The sequence below is a fragment of the Kryptolebias marmoratus genome, linkage group LG1 (assembly GCF_001649575.2).
Source record: "Kryptolebias marmoratus isolate JLee-2015 linkage group LG1, ASM164957v2, whole genome shotgun sequence".
In the NCBI taxonomy this organism is placed as follows: Eukaryota; Metazoa; Chordata; class Actinopteri; order Cyprinodontiformes; family Rivulidae; genus Kryptolebias; species Kryptolebias marmoratus.
In genome coordinates, this window is record NC_051430.1 from 18872981 (window position 1) to 18888089 (window position 15109).

The 15109-nt window shown below is 41.4% G+C and overlaps 4 protein-coding genes across 5 annotated transcripts; 3 read left to right on the top strand and 1 right to left on the bottom strand.

The window, feature by feature from the left end:
* Window positions 1-55: 55 nt before the first annotated feature.
* On the top strand, window positions 56-3274 carry tcn2 (transcobalamin II). The gene is made up of 10 exons (XM_017413655.3): window positions 56-227; window positions 423-488; window positions 907-1096; window positions 1194-1363; window positions 1483-1635; window positions 1924-2096; window positions 2207-2381; window positions 2474-2654; window positions 2735-2853; window positions 2965-3274. Exons 1-10 carry the CDS (start codon window positions 140-142, stop codon window positions 3024-3026), a joined length of 1377 nt encoding a protein of 458 aa, XP_017269144.1. The 5' UTR covers window positions 56-139; the 3' UTR covers window positions 3027-3274.
* A 636-nt stretch (window positions 3275-3910) lies between these two features.
* On the top strand, window positions 3911-7326 carry dguok (deoxyguanosine kinase). Its single transcript, XM_017413727.3, has 7 exons — window positions 3911-4419; window positions 4506-4615; window positions 5450-5649; window positions 5858-6005; window positions 6083-6198; window positions 6602-6701; window positions 6833-7326. The coding sequence occupies exons 1-7, from the start codon at window positions 4221-4223 to the stop codon at window positions 6857-6859; spliced, it is 900 nt and encodes a 299-aa protein (XP_017269216.1). The 5' UTR covers window positions 3911-4220; the 3' UTR covers window positions 6860-7326.
* Window positions 7327-7434: 108 nt separating this feature from the next.
* On the top strand, window positions 7435-9646 carry spaw (southpaw). 2 transcript variants are annotated; one of them, XM_017413745.3, is made up of 3 exons: window positions 7435-8028; window positions 8398-9218; window positions 9300-9646. In XM_017413745.3, the coding sequence occupies exons 1-3, from the start codon at window positions 7734-7736 to the stop codon at window positions 9450-9452; spliced, it is 1269 nt and encodes a 422-aa protein (XP_017269234.1). In that variant the 5' UTR covers window positions 7435-7733; the 3' UTR covers window positions 9453-9646. The 2 variants fall into 2 exon arrangements, with proteins under 2 accessions (XP_017269234.1, XP_037834679.1); XM_037978751.1 differs by having other exon boundaries at window positions 7921-9218.
* Window positions 9647-11018: 1372 nt separating this feature from the next.
* LOC108234456 (eukaryotic translation initiation factor 4E-binding protein 1) lies at window positions 11019-14693 on the bottom strand. The gene is made up of 3 exons (XM_017413664.3): window positions 14246-14693; window positions 12817-13008; window positions 11019-11626 (listed from the first exon to the last, which is right to left on the bottom strand). The coding sequence occupies exons 1-3, from the start codon at window positions 14379-14381 to the stop codon at window positions 11595-11597; spliced, it is 360 nt and encodes a 119-aa protein (XP_017269153.1). The 5' UTR covers window positions 14382-14693; the 3' UTR covers window positions 11019-11594.
* Between the last annotated feature and the right edge of the window lie 416 nt (window positions 14694-15109).

Below are 15109 nucleotides of genomic sequence, written 5' to 3' on the forward strand. Positions count from 1 at the left end.
TTGTCAAGCTTCTCCAGTCCTAACCAATCACGATAAACTTCCTTTTTTTTTTTACAACTTGTTGTTTATGTCCAGAGATGCAGCTGGTGTTTAAAGAAACCCTGAACCCTTTGGGTTTTCCCTGAGTTTGTCATCTCAAATGACAAGTCATGTGACTCTGAAGTCCTGGAAGCGTTTGTCTCTGTTTCCTCACTCAGCTCTGAGTTTTCACGCTGGACACCGAGGAGGTAAGAAAGTGCTGCCTGTGTTCATGTTAACCTTAACAGCTAATCTTTATTGACAATATTATGGCAACAATGATGTCTTGTAACAATATAGTTTGCCAGTATAATAGTTTATGGTTAACTGTGTAGTGAAGGCATAACTGCATGTTAATGTTTGTTTTATTCTTGAATGGGTTTTTTTTTTGTCTTAACCATCAGGAACCAAAATGCTACTTCTCGTCATAATTACTGGCCTTCTGGCTTCTGTCTCCAGCAAACCCTGTGGTGAGTAATTAAATATAAATTATAAATATGCTCTCAGTAACTCTTTCTGAATGATTGTGGTGCAACTCACTCAGGGTTTCCCACAGATTTGGCAACCTGTTTTTGACTCCCTGCATCTTATTTGCTCTGATCAAAGTTGTCATACAGTTATTACAAACCACCAAAACTAAATAGTGGCTTTTTCTTTTTGTCCTAAATGCTGAAAATTTAGCACAAGCTAGAAAAGCAATAAAAAAAGGAAGTTGATCTCCACCTCTGTGACTTGGTTTGACCCTTTCTTTATCTTATGTGCTGATTCAGCTTTTGTTTTGCAATTCTTGGACAGTTTTTGCTGGTGTCAGCATCAGAGCAGAGTAATTTTATGTTATAATTTATGTGTTTTAGTCAAAAGATTTATTTCTTTTCTTTTTTTATCCAGACACAGATGGATCCAACCAAGATCTGCTCAGGTCACTCAACAAGAATCTCCTTCGCTCCCTGGACAGAGAGGAAGGACGGCCCAATCCCAGCATCCACTTGGCGCTACGCCTTTCTGATCACCACAATCTTGCCAAGGAGAGGGATTACCTTAATAAACTGAAAGAGGAGTTGCACAACGACATTCAAAGGTATTTTTTCCTCACTTTTTGGGTTATGTCAAATACAAATGTCTACTGGTTTGATCTTTTCTCCCTGATGGTCTCTCTAACCTGTGCTGATGTTCAGCTCACTCACGAACAGCCGGCCGGCGACTGGCATTTTGGCACTGTACAGTCTGGCCTTAAAGTCCTCCTGCTATGACCTCAACACCGTCACCTTCACCATAGGCGACAAGAGCGAGACGCTGCTGACGCAACTGAAGAAGCAGATGGAACAAGAGAAAGAGCATATTGCCTGTAAGATTTCCTTTTGCCTTTAATTTTTTATGCATAAAAGAAATGAAGTCAAAGATCTTTGGATCATCTTGCCTTTTGTTTTTTTAATATACAATTATTTTTTTTCCTCCTTCTCGCAGTCAGCCAGCGCCCTTTGACCAACTATTACCAGTACAGCCTGGGCGTGCTGGCTCTGTGTGTGAGCAGCATCAGGGTCAACAACCACGTCAGCCACAAGCTCATCAATGCAGCAGATCAGGGTCACTTCAAACACGGAGAAACAGAGAGTATTGGTGAGTTGAACCTGAGGGGGAACTGTGAAGTAAAAGAAATTCTATAAGGTTACTTTACGAAAACATTACCTGTCACTTAACAATCAGAAATGACATATTGTGGTCCACATCCTTGGAACCAGTTCTTTTGTTCCAGTAAAATCTGTCCCTTCTTGTACTGCAAGTTTTTCAAGTCTTTCCCACAAATCTGTGTTTACTGTGAAGCTGTGGAATTTTTACCAGTCTTCTAAGTTTTTTGTTTTGACAACAGGCTTCACCAGATTAACAATTTCTGTTTTCTCTCCACAGATACCTATGCCATGGCTGGAATGGCACTCCAGTGCGTAAAGGACTCTGGGTTTTATGTGCACAACCCAGCTGAGCTCGACACAGCTCTTAGCAAGATCAAGCAGAAGCTTCTGGCGTCTAGTAGGACTGACGGTCATTTGGGCAATGAGTTCAGCACAGGACTGGCAGTTCAGGTTAGTAGTTGTTTATTATCTTTTCTACCCTTACCTGTCTCTGCTTCTGCAGGAAAACATTAGAGAATAAGAGCTTTTCTAGCTTTATGTATTTACTTGATGCATTCCAGGCCTTACTGGCAATGGGCAGCGACGTTGCAGACTGTGCAGCCTCAATGGAGGCCATGAGGACAGCCGCCAGAAATAATGTCTACCACAACCCCATGGCCATTTCCCAAACGCTGCCTGCACTCCAGAAGAAATCCTACCTGACTATAAAAAGCAAACAGTGCCTCAACGAGGATGGTATGTGCTGTGATGTTTTTCACTCTTTTTGTTCACCATGAAGGCAGGTTGTGTTTGTATTGCCTCTGATTGTTTATATTGTTAACCTGCAGACTCTCTGGTTCTGGAGCCGACTAATCCTCCTGTGGTTGTAACAAGCACAATCAATGTGAACCTGATGGTGGAGGTGGTGACGGCCAGCGGCGCCACAGCTCTTTATTCTGTGGACGTGCCAAAGGGCAGCTCCCTGTTGGAGTCCCTCAAGCTGCTTAAAACGAAACACGTTGGCTTCACGTGAGTTTATCTAGTGAGCTGCTGTATTTCGGCTCCTGTTCGACGTGCTGCGGTGCGTAATGTTTAATGCTGTGTGGCAGGTTTGAGCTGGAGTCCAGCCTGTGGGGACCGTTCTTAAGCTCAGTGAACGGAGAGCAGGCCAGGCAAAGTGATCGCAGATACTGGCACCTCTCCTCTGATGGCACGGCACTAACTGAGGGTGAGAACACACACGTGCCAGATTATCAGTCAGCAATGCTGAATTACTTTTATATGTGTCAGTTTGACTTCGACTGGCTAAACAAAAATGTTTGTTTTCTTTTAATATCAGGTGTCAGTGATTTCAAGATTGAAGTGGCCCAAAAGATCAGCATCAAAAACACAAGCTACTAAGGCAATGATTCCTAGGACTTAAAATCCTTGCAACTTAGATTTTTGTGTTTTTTACTCTGCCTGGTGATTGTACAAAATGTCCTGTTTTCATCTTTTATGACAATCTTTACAGAATGTAGGTGGGAAGCTAGAATAAAACTGTGATTTAGGGTTACTTTAACTGCCTTTGCTCTGAGTATTTTTCCTTCATTTTCAATGTTTTTATGAATTATCTTTCTAAGCATTTAATAAAATGGGGTTCTAATCAACATCATGCTTTTCAATTGAAATAAAGTTAAATTAAGATAAGTGAAGCGACCGGTTGCCCTGTTTTAGCATCCATGCCTGAGGCCTCTTCCACCCCAGTACCAGTGAAAGAGACAACAAACCACAAGAAACCCTGAAAGCAGAAGGCCACAGGGAAACACACCTGGGGCTCAAACCTTTGATCGACCTGTGCTTTCCTAAAAATATGGCCTCTGACATGGCAGAAAGAATCCAGGATGCTTCACATCCAAATGTGAAAAAGGCAGATATGATCTGTCTGAATCAAAGAGGAGTAAATATTGCAATATTGTAGAAACAAGTTCTTTGTTACCTATGTCACTCCTAAAAGAATTATACAATGAAAAGTTCTTTATTAAAAAATACACCGTAAAATAGAGTAGGGGAAGAATGTAAAATTCTGGTATTTGGTGCACCAATCCCACTTTTACACTATTTGTCAAAGCAGTCACAACTATCAGGACGTTTCTTATTATTATTATATGTCATGTCTATGCAACAAACCATTGACGTTAAGAAAATAATGTACAATAAATAAATAATAGATAAATTAGAATATACTGTCTCTCGATGCAACAAACCAACGTCAGCCGTCCAAAGGCTCTTATTGTGAAAGTTCTGAAACGTGAACCGGAAATGACTGCTGTTGCTAGCGCTACGCTTTTAGCGTCTGTTGATCGGCACATGTGGCCGGTTTATAGTTATAAATGTTTTTACCAGCAAAATTGTGAGACAAACGTTTTGTATTTAGCAAGTGTCTGTCTGTTTTTAAACATAAAGTTGGCTGTCAATTTATTCTCAAGCTGTTAGTTCGCAACGAAAGGTTTAGAAGGTCAGCTAGCTTACTCGACACCAAGTCGTGGTAATGTCACAGGTTTATTAAGTCGTGGGTAGGTAAATGTGGTCATAAGTGCTTCGGAGCTTATCGTGATGTCTGCTCTGGTTCGAGCTGCTCGAAAACATCCAGCTTTGACGCCGCAGGTGAGGAGGATGAGCTCCTACAGCTTCTTTCAAGGTGGGAAAACAGTCGACCTGCAGGCAAGTTTCCTCAGTGCTGTGCCTCAAAAGACGAGGTGTTTGTCAGGTTCAGCGTCCCGAGTGAAGAGGGTTTCTATCGAGGGCAACATCGGTGAGATCCCTTCTCATTACACGGAATAAAGTGCGGTGATTATCCGTGTCGGTGCTGATCTGTGTTATAATGATGCAACATTCCAGCTGTTGGGAAGTCGACCTTTGCAAGACTCCTGCAGTCTGCTTGTCCAGACTGGGAAGTTGTGGCTGAACCTGTCAGCAAGTGGCAGAACATCGAGAGCAAGAGCTCAAAGGTAGGCAAAGGTTTCAGCTGTTTCTAAGAATATACAGAGCCGTGCAAAGAGGTTAAAACCAGCCATAAAGGCATTATGCTGTGCGTCCAAGGAGCCAGGCTTTTTTTTGTACTCTTTAAAAGTGGAGCTCAGTAGTTCCTCCAGGCTTTCTGCAGGTCTTTCAAAGTTTTTCATTTTGGGCTTTGGCTGCTGTTCCACCCAGTTTCTGTCCAGTCCTTGTACCTGATCATGACACCACATTGTGCAGTGTGTGCTGAAGTGGAGGACATAAAGCACAAGTGTCAGGCCTTAAAGACCAAAAACAAATCCCTGTCAACCGCATCTGAAAGTCTCAAAGTTATGTTTTTGAGAAAAAAGAAAAAAAATCAAGCGTAGACCTGACAGAGGAGTTGAGAGCTGCATCGTCCTTCAGTTGATTATTTACTCTTTGCTGTTTTTTTTAGCTAACAGCTCTTTGAGAATGACCTTATCATATTATTTTATGCCGTTTTTATGAAATGGGTACAAATCGTGTCTTTGTGATAGGCTGCTGGTAACAAAGTGCCTAATTATCCAGTTTAAAACAGGACCTAGGTTTTCTGATGTGTTGACACAACACTTCCTCATTATTTGAGTTTAGGAGCCTGATTAAATACTGGACTGTAAATGAATGGAAAAGCAACCAAAGTCCAATAAATAAATAAGATAAACAATTGAAAGACCTTCGAAAATCCTGAAAACTATTGATCAAGACTCGTCAAACATAAATAAATGAGGGGTTCCCAGTACAGCAGTGCTACGATAAAGAAAAAGATTGTACTTTTATCCTCTGTGTGCTTGTTTGTGTTCTGACAGGGAGCAGATGCGCCTCCCCAGACAACAGTCAGTAACCTGCTGCAGATGATGTACCAGGACCCTCAGCGCTGGTCGTACACATTTCAGACGTATTCCTGTATGAGCCGGCTGAGAACGCAGCTGCAGCCCCCTCCGGCTCGCCTGCTCAGCTCCAAGGGAACACCTGTGCAGGTGTATGAGCGCTCAGTCTACAGTGACAGGTGAGTTACAGCCGTACAGGAGGGTGTATTCATGTTAGGAGAAGTTTGGCTCACTTATATGTCCTGAAAATCACATCTACTAATAGGTTTCTTACACCTAATGTGAGCTAATCTATACTCTTCTTCATGTTAATTTTATTGCTGAAAATAAAATTAGTGTGTAAAAACACCAGTTTTACTCAAATAAATCTCACCTGTGTTGTGTCAGGTACATCTTTGCTCTGAATATGTTCGAGCTGGGTTGCATCAATGCCACAGAGTGGGCAGTCTACCAGGACTGGCACTCCCTCCTGGTGGAGCAGTTTGGACACCAGGTGGAGCTGGAGGGCATCATTTACTTCAGAGCCTCCCCGCAGGTATGAGCAGCTTTGTCTCGCAGCTCTGAAGTCAGCTGCCTGCAGAGTACTCAGGAACAATTTTATGCCTCTGTCAGAAATGTATGGAGCGTCTGAGGCGTCGGGGAAGGCCGGAGGAGAACGAGGTGAAACTGGACTACCTGGACAAGCTGCATGTTCAGCACGAGAGGTGGCTGGTGGAGAAAAGCACCGAGTAAGAGTCAGACTACATGTCTGAGTTGTTTAACCTCTTTACGCTTAGTTTTATTCACCTATACTTAACCTTTAAAGTGATGGATTTAAAGTTTTTAGCATGAAAGAATAGCACAGCACTTGAAATTATTTGCAATCATTACATACTGTGGGAGAAAACTAGATATGTATTTGTTATGACATGTTTGTGACTTACTTGAATTAATTTTATAGATTGAAATGAGCCACATCAGCAATTGAGTGACAACATAATGCCTTTTTTATTTTTTATGGGTCCCGAAATACTTAAATCATCACACGTTTGTTTCCCGACAGAAAACAGATGTCAGAAATGTGTGGTCATTAAAGCTGTTAATGGAATAAATCCCTCGTTACAATTTGTTTCTGTCTTTCTTCCTTCTTAGGATAAATTTTGAGAAGCTGAAAAACATTCCCGTCTTACAACTCGATGCCAGTGTGGAGTTTCAGAGTGATCCAGATGTGCGGGAGCAGTTGGTAACAAAGGTATTTTTATCTTTTATTACTTTACAGCTGCTATAACCAGATTCAACCACAGGGGGGCTCCAGTGTGCTGTTTGATGCTTTCATGGTTTCTGGTCCACCGGGATTCTAAAGTGTTTTTTTTTCACCTACAGGTGAAGAACTTCTTTAATGCTTTATGAGAAGATGGTTGTGAGAAACGATACAAACCAGCTGGACCTCAGTTGATTGTTTTAATATGAACACATTCAAATATCCTCTAAATAAAACAGAAGGCAGACCTGTTTTTTTATATGCTGCTGTCTCTTCAGGACCACCTTACCTTAAATGCACAGATTGAGTTTGTTCATAAATGTGTCACTTCTAATCATTCTGTTACGTTTTTTTCAGCTCGTTCTGTTTAAAGAAACACTGGATTATTTTTTAACTGTTTAATTTATTGAATTGTTTCATTATTCTCTATAAAATCCGTTAAAATATTTATTTTTTTTCCATCAATAATTCACATCTCTGACACACTTGAGCCCAGAGCAGTCTGATGGTTTTATACTTAGTACAAACTGTAAGCTAAATAAATATTGTGAAGAGCTGCAGAGTTTACTGGGAGTCTTATGGGTTTATGTACATTTATATGTGGATTTATTACAGCTTGATAATGGAAATAAAATATATTTTTTTAAATCAGATGCACTGTCTTTTTATTCTTGAATGTATGAATAATTTTAGATTTTCTATCGCACCTTGAATAACAAAAGATGCTCAAAAAGGTTTGAAATGTTTTGTTTTTTTAAAAGAAGTTTTCACATTTAAATACCGTAGTATTAGGGTCAGTTAGTTTGACGGGATAATGACCTTGGCTAAAAGTTTTCTGTTTTTTACGTCCTTTCTGGTGTTCTCTGATCAGAGGGGCTGTTGGGATGCCTGAAGTGGTCAGGGGTCATCAAAGGGCAGCTGTCCGCTATAAAAGGTCTGTCTGGAGCTCCATCTGCACACCGCATCATTTCAGCCGGAGAGCAGCTGGAGGAAGGACGCAGGTCTCTGGGAGTTTCAGTCAAAATGGAAACCAGAGTCCCGGTGGTTTTCTGCGCGCTCTTCTTCTTCTTCTTCTGCTCTTTGGGAGCCGTCTTCTCTGCTCAGACCCACAGATACCACACACAGCTCTGGAGCAGTTCGGCACACAGAAACCTGTCGACGAATCATCGCAGCAGATACCCTCTGTACATGATGAAGCTGTACCGCTCCTTCAGGACCTCTGATTTCGTCTCTTCACCAGCTGTCAGCGCCGCGGCCGCGCCGAGTGAACGCCCCGCTGTGCAGAGCTCTGATTCTGTTCTGAGTCTGATGGCCAAACGTGAGTAAACACTTGTGCTTTTTCACACTGTCTGCATGCTGAGCTGTGTTAGTTTTTTTTTTGTTTTTGCTCTTCATCCTTCTGTAGCTCTTTGGTTTTATCTGTCATCAGTCCCTTCCTCCCTATTTTTTTTTACAACCCAGCAAGTGTCAAAATGCTTATCCAACTTTAAAGGCTTGCTCTGTTTTATGTGGGGCACTTGTATATTAGCCCTCAGACGGCCCTGCACAGGGGGGTCCAATACACATCCTGTCCTGTTCGTCCTCTCACTCCACTGTTTAGACATTTGTCCAGCGGTCTGGCTTGTCCACATCCATGCAGACTGCTGTGTCAGGACTTTGATTTCTTTTTCTCCTGTCTCACTTTCAGGGTGCCACCAAGTGGGTGACAGATGGGCTGTCACGTTCGACATGTCGTCCATCTCCACGAGAGAGCTCGTCCTGCTGGCAGAGCTTCAGATCAAACTGCCAGCGTTCTCCACCTCCAAGCGTGCCGCTGTGGATTTGTATCATTCCCGCAAGCAGAGCTGTGACCTGGACCGAGCATCGTGCCAGGAGGAGGAGGAGGAGGTTTTCCTGGGAAGTTTAGGTGCAACACCAAGCAGCACCAAGGCTTCCTGGAAGGTGTTCAATGTGACTGAGCTTTTAAAGTACTGGCTGTACAAGAGAAGCGATGTGTTGGGCCAAGAGGCTTCAGGAGAGCCTGACACAGGAGATGGGAGTGGATCTGGGGATCCAGTCAACACAGATGACAAGTTCTCCTCGAACAACTTGATGGCAGAACAAAGAAAGGTAAACCATCCAACCACAAACCGGGTCATGATGGTCGTCTTCTCCAAACAGCAGCAGCTCCAGGAAGGCCATGCAGCTTACAGCCTCATTCACACCGTAGAGAACTCCAAGTACGTGACGCCCAACAGCGTCCGAGGGGACGGGCAGAGTCGGCGCCACAAGAGGAACCGAATTAAAGGGATGCGAGCCCCCGACGGAGCTGAACCCACTGAGGCCCCGGCAGCAGAGCGGGTCCAGAGGCCCCTGTGTCGGAGGGTAGACATGTGGGTGGACTTCGACCACATTGGCTGGGACGAGTGGATCGTGCATCCAAAGCGCTACAACGCTTATCGCTGCGAGGGAGCGTGCCCTTCACCGCTGGACGAGTCCTTCAGTCCTACCAACCACGCGTACATGCAGGTGAGATGACAGCAGACTTCTGAGCTCAAACATCTACCTGTTTTTGTTGAAATGACTGAATTCTATGCGTATCGATTTCAGAGCCTGCTGCGACTCCATCACCCGGACAGGGTGTCCTGTCCATCCTGCGTACCGACGCGCCTCAGCCCGCTCTCCATGTTGTACTACGAAAGCGACGATTTGACCCTGCGGCATCACGAGGAGATGATTGTTGAAGAGTGTGGCTGCCATTAAAGACGTCCCCCCTTCCCCCATCACTAAGTTACTGTTTATTGAGCATATACATATTTTTACTTAATACAGATTAATAATAAAGTCTTTATCTAACAGTTTCCAATCATGACATCCAACTAAAACCATTTTTTAGACTTGAGTGAAAAAAACCATTCCTCATCCATACTGTGTGATAGTATTTTATATTACTGTTATACAAATATTATATATTTAGTCTCTATTTATACATTATGATGTATATATGTTGTATATAAAACATGAAAAATATAATAAAATGTTTATTTAGAAATGTGTTGTTTTTTTTCTTTAACAGTTCTGAAGTAAATGTTTTGGACTTTTTAATTTCTGAAAATAAATATTGTTTTCAAAGTAAAACATTTAAGTGACTGGTTTATTTGAGGTTTGGTTGGAAAATATCTTTGCCTCTAAAATTTCACATAATTGCTATGAAATGTTGATTTAATTCGTTTTTTTCTTCTATTTGTAGATTTTATTTCTCCACAAACAATAACTGTAAATAAACACATTTCACCATTAAGTTGTTTGCATTACTACTTAGAGGTTCAGCTCTTTCTCCAACCTTCTTGCTTAACAGCTTTTTATATTTGCCTTTCTCACCTCACCAATCCACATCTTTGGCTCACTGCAGTCCACGCTTCATCACGTCATTAGCTGCCCTTCCTTTGTTGATTCAGATCAACAGACGCACTGGTCAGAACAACAGAAGCCCTCAGTGGATCAATGGAGCAGAAAAAAGGCAGCAGTGCTTGTTTATCTTTGGAAAGGAGGGGGGGGCTGTCGGCGTGTCAGGAAGCAGAGGTGACGCGAATAAACACAGTGATGGGATGGAAAGACTCAGGACCTGAAGGGTGAAGCTACTGTGGAGGAAGAACCGGGAGGACTGGAACGGATCAGCAGAAACTGATCATCCCCACAGACGAAACCAGACGGAGTCCAAAGGAAACGTTCAGGGTCCGACCGCTAAAATGGTCTTACTTGCACTCAAGAACTGAAATGACAAGGTTTGTACGATGACGAAAGTTCGGCGGGACGTTGACTTTGCTGCCACAAATGGGCACTAGCACAAGCTTGGTGTCATCTCCTCTAACACACGTGGCAGTTCTCACACGTCCCAGCGGTCCTGAACGCACCGTAACAGGCCTCAGTACAAAAAGCTTGACTGGATTTTCACTCAAAATGTCTTTGCAAATCTGTCTTGGAAATAACCCAAACCTTTTAAACCAGGTAACTAAACCTGAGCTGTAAACATATTTATCATGTTAAATAAATGTGACTGGACCAAAAAGCTCTGGACATCAGTGGAAACGTTGAATGGAAGCAGCTGTGTACAGTTTGTATATTGACCTCTCTTATTACAGCCCGCTGGCAGCTTTATCAGCTACCGCTGAACTCCTGCAGGAATTCCTCTGATACCACTTGAAACAGGAGGAGCAGTAGGTCGTCAAACATTTATCACCATGAAATGTATATTAGCTCATCAGAAAATCTCTCACTCAAATAACCTCAGAGCAGCAAGCATAAAAAAAAAACGACGACAGAGAAAAGTGTTGGTTGTAATGGTGTTTGCTTTAATACTTGTCACCCTCCAAACCGTGTGAGAATTGTTTTGAACCTTTAAAAACAATTTAAAAATAAAAATCGGCTCTACATTCTTTGTCTAACACTTCAGGTGGTTTTGAATGTCTTCTTAAGAGCATGATTGACAAATCAGATTGTACCCTGAACATCTGAAGGCAGTATCTGGAGAGAGGTGGAGGGAAATGAAAGCTCATGAAGTGAATGGTCATAAATTCAGGGAATAAGCTCTTCATTCACTTCAATTTGTCACATAGCTGACTGATGAGGCATTTGCTGGTGTTCAATACTGGTCAGTGAAGATTTGAAACTTGGAGCCACTACAGGAAGGCACACGCTGTCATGCGCAAATAAGGTTTAGGCGTTGTGGTAATTAAAAAGAATAACAGTAATAACAGGTTTGTTCTGGTCAAAACAATCAAATAAGGCTTTAAAAACAGATGGTGGGAAAACATGATCATGAGGGAGAACTTTGGTCTCACGCAGCAATGATCATGGGAAATAAAATGGTACTCCTGAGCCTCTCGTCGTAGTGTTCGGCGCCACCTAGATGTCCATTTCAAACTGCGAATCATCACCTGGACAGGACAGAAACAAAACCCAAACTTTATTCACAACACAACACAGGTTCCTCGTCACATTAAAGGCTTTATATGATTATTCAAGCAGATGTATGTTTTTATATTCCTCCCAGAAGTAAGTCAGTATTGTCAAATTTAATGAATCGCTAGGAGATTTTAGGAGACTGGAGTTGTTTTTATGATTCACCTTAAGCTTGAGACTGAGCATCAGTGAGTCAAAGTTCAACCCATAAAATACCAAAAACAATTCATATTGTCATACCAAATATATAAAACCCAGAGGGGGAAGATGCAAGGAGCTAAAAATATCACTTTTCTTTACAATAAGGTTTGTTAAACACTACGGCCAGTTATAATGTACTTTTTGATGCATAGAAATTTGAATGTGAATGATCCTATATCAGTTAAAAATGTGAAAAATCGATTACTATTTCATTTTAATTCACTGACATTCATCGAGGGGCTGCAGTCTTATAATCCTGAGGCTGCGATTGCCAAATCTTTCGTGCGAGTTTGCTCGCTGTGGCGACCCCTGAAGGAGGAAGCAGCTGCACATTCACCGCCACAGAATCTTACAACACTTTGCTCAGCATTTTGACTCCTTCTGTTCATTTAGTCCCCAAAATCTTGTTCGAATGAAAACTGTTTTAAACTGCAGCGTTAGAGATAAATATTTACTTTCTTTTAGGTCTGAGAGATTCTTTGCTCTGAATGTTGATAACCAGGTGCCTAAAGATTCCCACCCCTAACAAATAGTGTTATAAAGATTTGATTGCTCTACTGTAACAGAGTAATAGTAACTTAAGATGAACTGATCTTTTAATTAATCCAAGGACAAAACTGTAAATTCTTCTAAAGTTAAAAAACTATTTTCCTATTTCAGGTTAAAAATGAAGATTATCACCTTCTTAGAACAAAGTGAAACGGCGATCGCAATGAAAGAAAAGAAAAACAAGCCATAAAAATAGCTGAAAGTGTTGTGTGTCCGTCTACAGAGTTGTGCAGTGAAGTGAAATCAATCAGCCCACCTAATCGTAACCCTCAAACTGTGCAGCAGGAATGTAAAAAGCTTTAGCTTGTGATGGTAAATAGCAATGGACGGGACAAATAGGAGATTCTAACCAGAGGTGTAGTTTTCAGTGTCAGCAATGCTTTAGTGCCTTTTTTTCCCCGAGGCGTGAACATACCAGCGTTGCTTGAGTTGGGCGCAGCAGCAGAGTTGTTGTTCAGGATTTCTCCATTCAGGGTTTTTCCGTCGGGCTCCTTGGTGGGAGGACTGGTCACCCCTGGAATGGTGGGAAGACCTCGAGGAGGAGTCCTGGCCAACGGAGAGCTGCGACACGCCAGCAGGAACTTTCGGTCATAGATGATCCTGGTCCCTGTTAGCAGAAAGAAGAGGCCGACCATCACAAACACTGCTGGACGAGGGAGGGAGTTATCAAATATTTATATAATACAGCTAGGTAAAGTTTTAGAGATTAGTAATTAGAATAACTAGCAGTAATGTAATTACAAGTGTCTACAAAGATATTTTTTGTTATCTATTAAACATACTCATTGCAAAGTCATGAAGACTGGTCAAAAAAACATACCATAAAGTTAAAAAAAAACAAAATCTGCACAATTTTTTAAATGTTGGTTAATGTGTCCTTAAATTAAAGAGTGATAGAAAACTGTTCAACAATGGGGACATTTATGAAAGAGCTGTTTGGGATAAAGAAGTCTGATATTTTTGATGTACTGGTACGTATTTACACTCAGATTTGTTGAGTAAAGTTATAGATAAAAGTGCTTTGTTTACACCGAGTGCGTACCTGCAGAATTCCTTCAGAATTGCACATCAATATATCTGGAAAACTACTGGGGCAAACTCTTTCAAACTGCACCAATTGACATAGTTCAGGAAAACCTTTTTAATGTTTGAAATCATAGTTTGTAACAAGTACCAATAATAACTTAACAATGTCATTTTAGCATAAAACATTAAAACTCCTCATAACATTTCATTTCCAGACATCAACAATGTTTATCATAGATAGAAAAACAATCAGACTTGTGGAGGACTTTAATATATATTTATTTTTACTAATGGAAATATTTTAGATATCTTCATTTTAAATTTTGACACGTAACAATGCCATTATTTATATTGAAAAAGAAAAAAATGTGTTTAATTAAATGTTACAACGGCCTGCCATACAGCGGCCACACAAACGCAGTGACAATTTGATCACGTGACTTTGACCAAAACGACACAGCCTTAAACCAAAAAAAAAAAAACCCTGCAGCTACAAACAAACAACGATAAAATGACAAACTCAAAATGAAAGTTTAAATATACATCTCCTCAAATAGTAAAATAAACACTCAAGTTATAAACACGCATCACTTAGGTACTTTAAAAGGTACTTTTGTCCTTGTTTTCTTCCTAGAATAAACGCGAGCTAGCATTAGCAGTTAGCTTGAGCATTGCTAACAGCTGACAGCAGCAGACTTCATGGAGTTAGCATGAACACACAACAACACTTCTTTGGACGGGTCCCGTGGGAGTCAGATATGAGGAAGCCTTTGTGGTCTCACACACACATAAATATGATTTAAAAGGACAGCACGTACCACCCGGCGTTGTGCTGAACAGGGTCCCCCCTGGAGTAGTAGAGTAGTCGTGGGGCATGTGATCCGCATCGTTGACGGTCACTCTCCTGGTGGACGGGATGGCCTTGGCAGTTGTCTTCTGGCAGTCAGTGGACATCTTCTCTCAACTTAGATGAACTCAAGCTAGCTAGCGGGAAGGCATGAAACGAGCAGGAAGTCCAGTTTCGACAGAACAAAGCCAGAGACTGTCAGCGTGCGGCTTTTGGCTCAGAATGAATGATTGCTTTCAGATAAATAAAAATAAATATCTCGATTTCATGAGTGCGATTTAAGTTAGTCACATGCGCTCTCTCACACAAAAGAGCCGAGGATCTGTGTTGAGAAAGAAAAAGTGATCTCAGCACACCTTCGAGCTCTTCCACATGCATACAAACACTCAGACATACAGACAGACAGGCTGCAGGGAAAATACAGCTCAAAAAGGACAGAATTAGCCTTTATTGCCTCCTACCGGCAAGAACAGGCATGTGCAAGTGGCTCTGCTTGTCCAAAACTACTAATGATATGACTACAATACAAACATTTTCTATTTTCATACTTCAAATTGCATAGTTAGTTAAAATAAAACACTATATAAAATGATGAATTAGAAAATAGCCACTTTTTAAACATTTACACCAAACACTCAGCATCTGTTCAATTTCCCTTAAAACAAAACATTAAAACAATCATTTTATCTTTTAACTTAGTCACATGCTGCAGTATTTCGCTGAACCATTAAGTTGCTGCTGCACTTAATCGATAAACTTATGTCATTTTGGCTTCAGTCCACAGTTGCATTAATATTTTTCTAAGATCGTGTTTAGCTAACAGAAAAGTTGGGCC

What these genes read in the sequence shown, in the direction of transcription:
- dguok (XM_017413727.3), top strand. Translation starts at nt 4,221, where the DNA reads ATGTCTGCTCTGGTTCGAGCTGCTCGAAAACATCCAGCTTTGACGCCG. An exon ending in CGCTCAGTCTACAGTGACAG is followed by an intron (nt 5,650 to 5,857) that starts GTGAGTTACAGC and finishes GTGTTGTGTCAG; the next exon opens with GTACATCTTTGCTCTGAATA. An exon ending in GGGAGCAGTTGGTAACAAAG is followed by an intron (nt 6,702 to 6,832) that starts GTATTTTTATCT and finishes TTTCACCTACAG; the next exon opens with GTGAAGAACTTCTTTAATGC.
- spaw (XM_037978751.1), top strand. Translation starts at nt 8,064, where the DNA reads ATGCTGAGCTGTGTTAGTTTTTTTTTTGTTTTTGCTCTTCATCCTTCT. An exon ending in CCAACCACGCGTACATGCAG is followed by an intron (nt 9,219 to 9,299) that starts GTGAGATGACAG and finishes TATCGATTTCAG; the next exon opens with AGCCTGCTGCGACTCCATCA.
- tcn2 (XM_017413655.3), top strand. Translation starts at nt 140, where the DNA reads ATGACAAGTCATGTGACTCTGAAGTCCTGGAAGCGTTTGTCTCTGTTT. An exon ending in TTGCACAACGACATTCAAAG is followed by an intron (nt 1,097 to 1,193) that starts GTATTTTTTCCT and finishes GCTGATGTTCAG; the next exon opens with CTCACTCACGAACAGCCGGC. An exon ending in ACAGTGCCTCAACGAGGATG is followed by an intron (nt 2,382 to 2,473) that starts GTATGTGCTGTG and finishes GTTAACCTGCAG; the next exon opens with ACTCTCTGGTTCTGGAGCCG.
- LOC108234456 (XM_017413664.3), bottom strand. Translation starts at nt 14,381, where the DNA reads ATGTCCACTGACTGCCAGAAGACAACTGCCAAGGCCATCCCGTCCACC. An exon ending in GTTCAGCACAACGCCGGGTG is followed by an intron (nt 13,009 to 14,245) that starts GTACGTGCTGTC and finishes TTCTGCTAACAG; the next exon opens with GGACCAGGATCATCTATGAC. An exon ending in GCCCAACTCAAGCAACGCTG is followed by an intron (nt 11,627 to 12,816) that starts GTATGTTCACGC and finishes TGTCCTGTCCAG; the next exon opens with GTGATGATTCGCAGTTTGAA.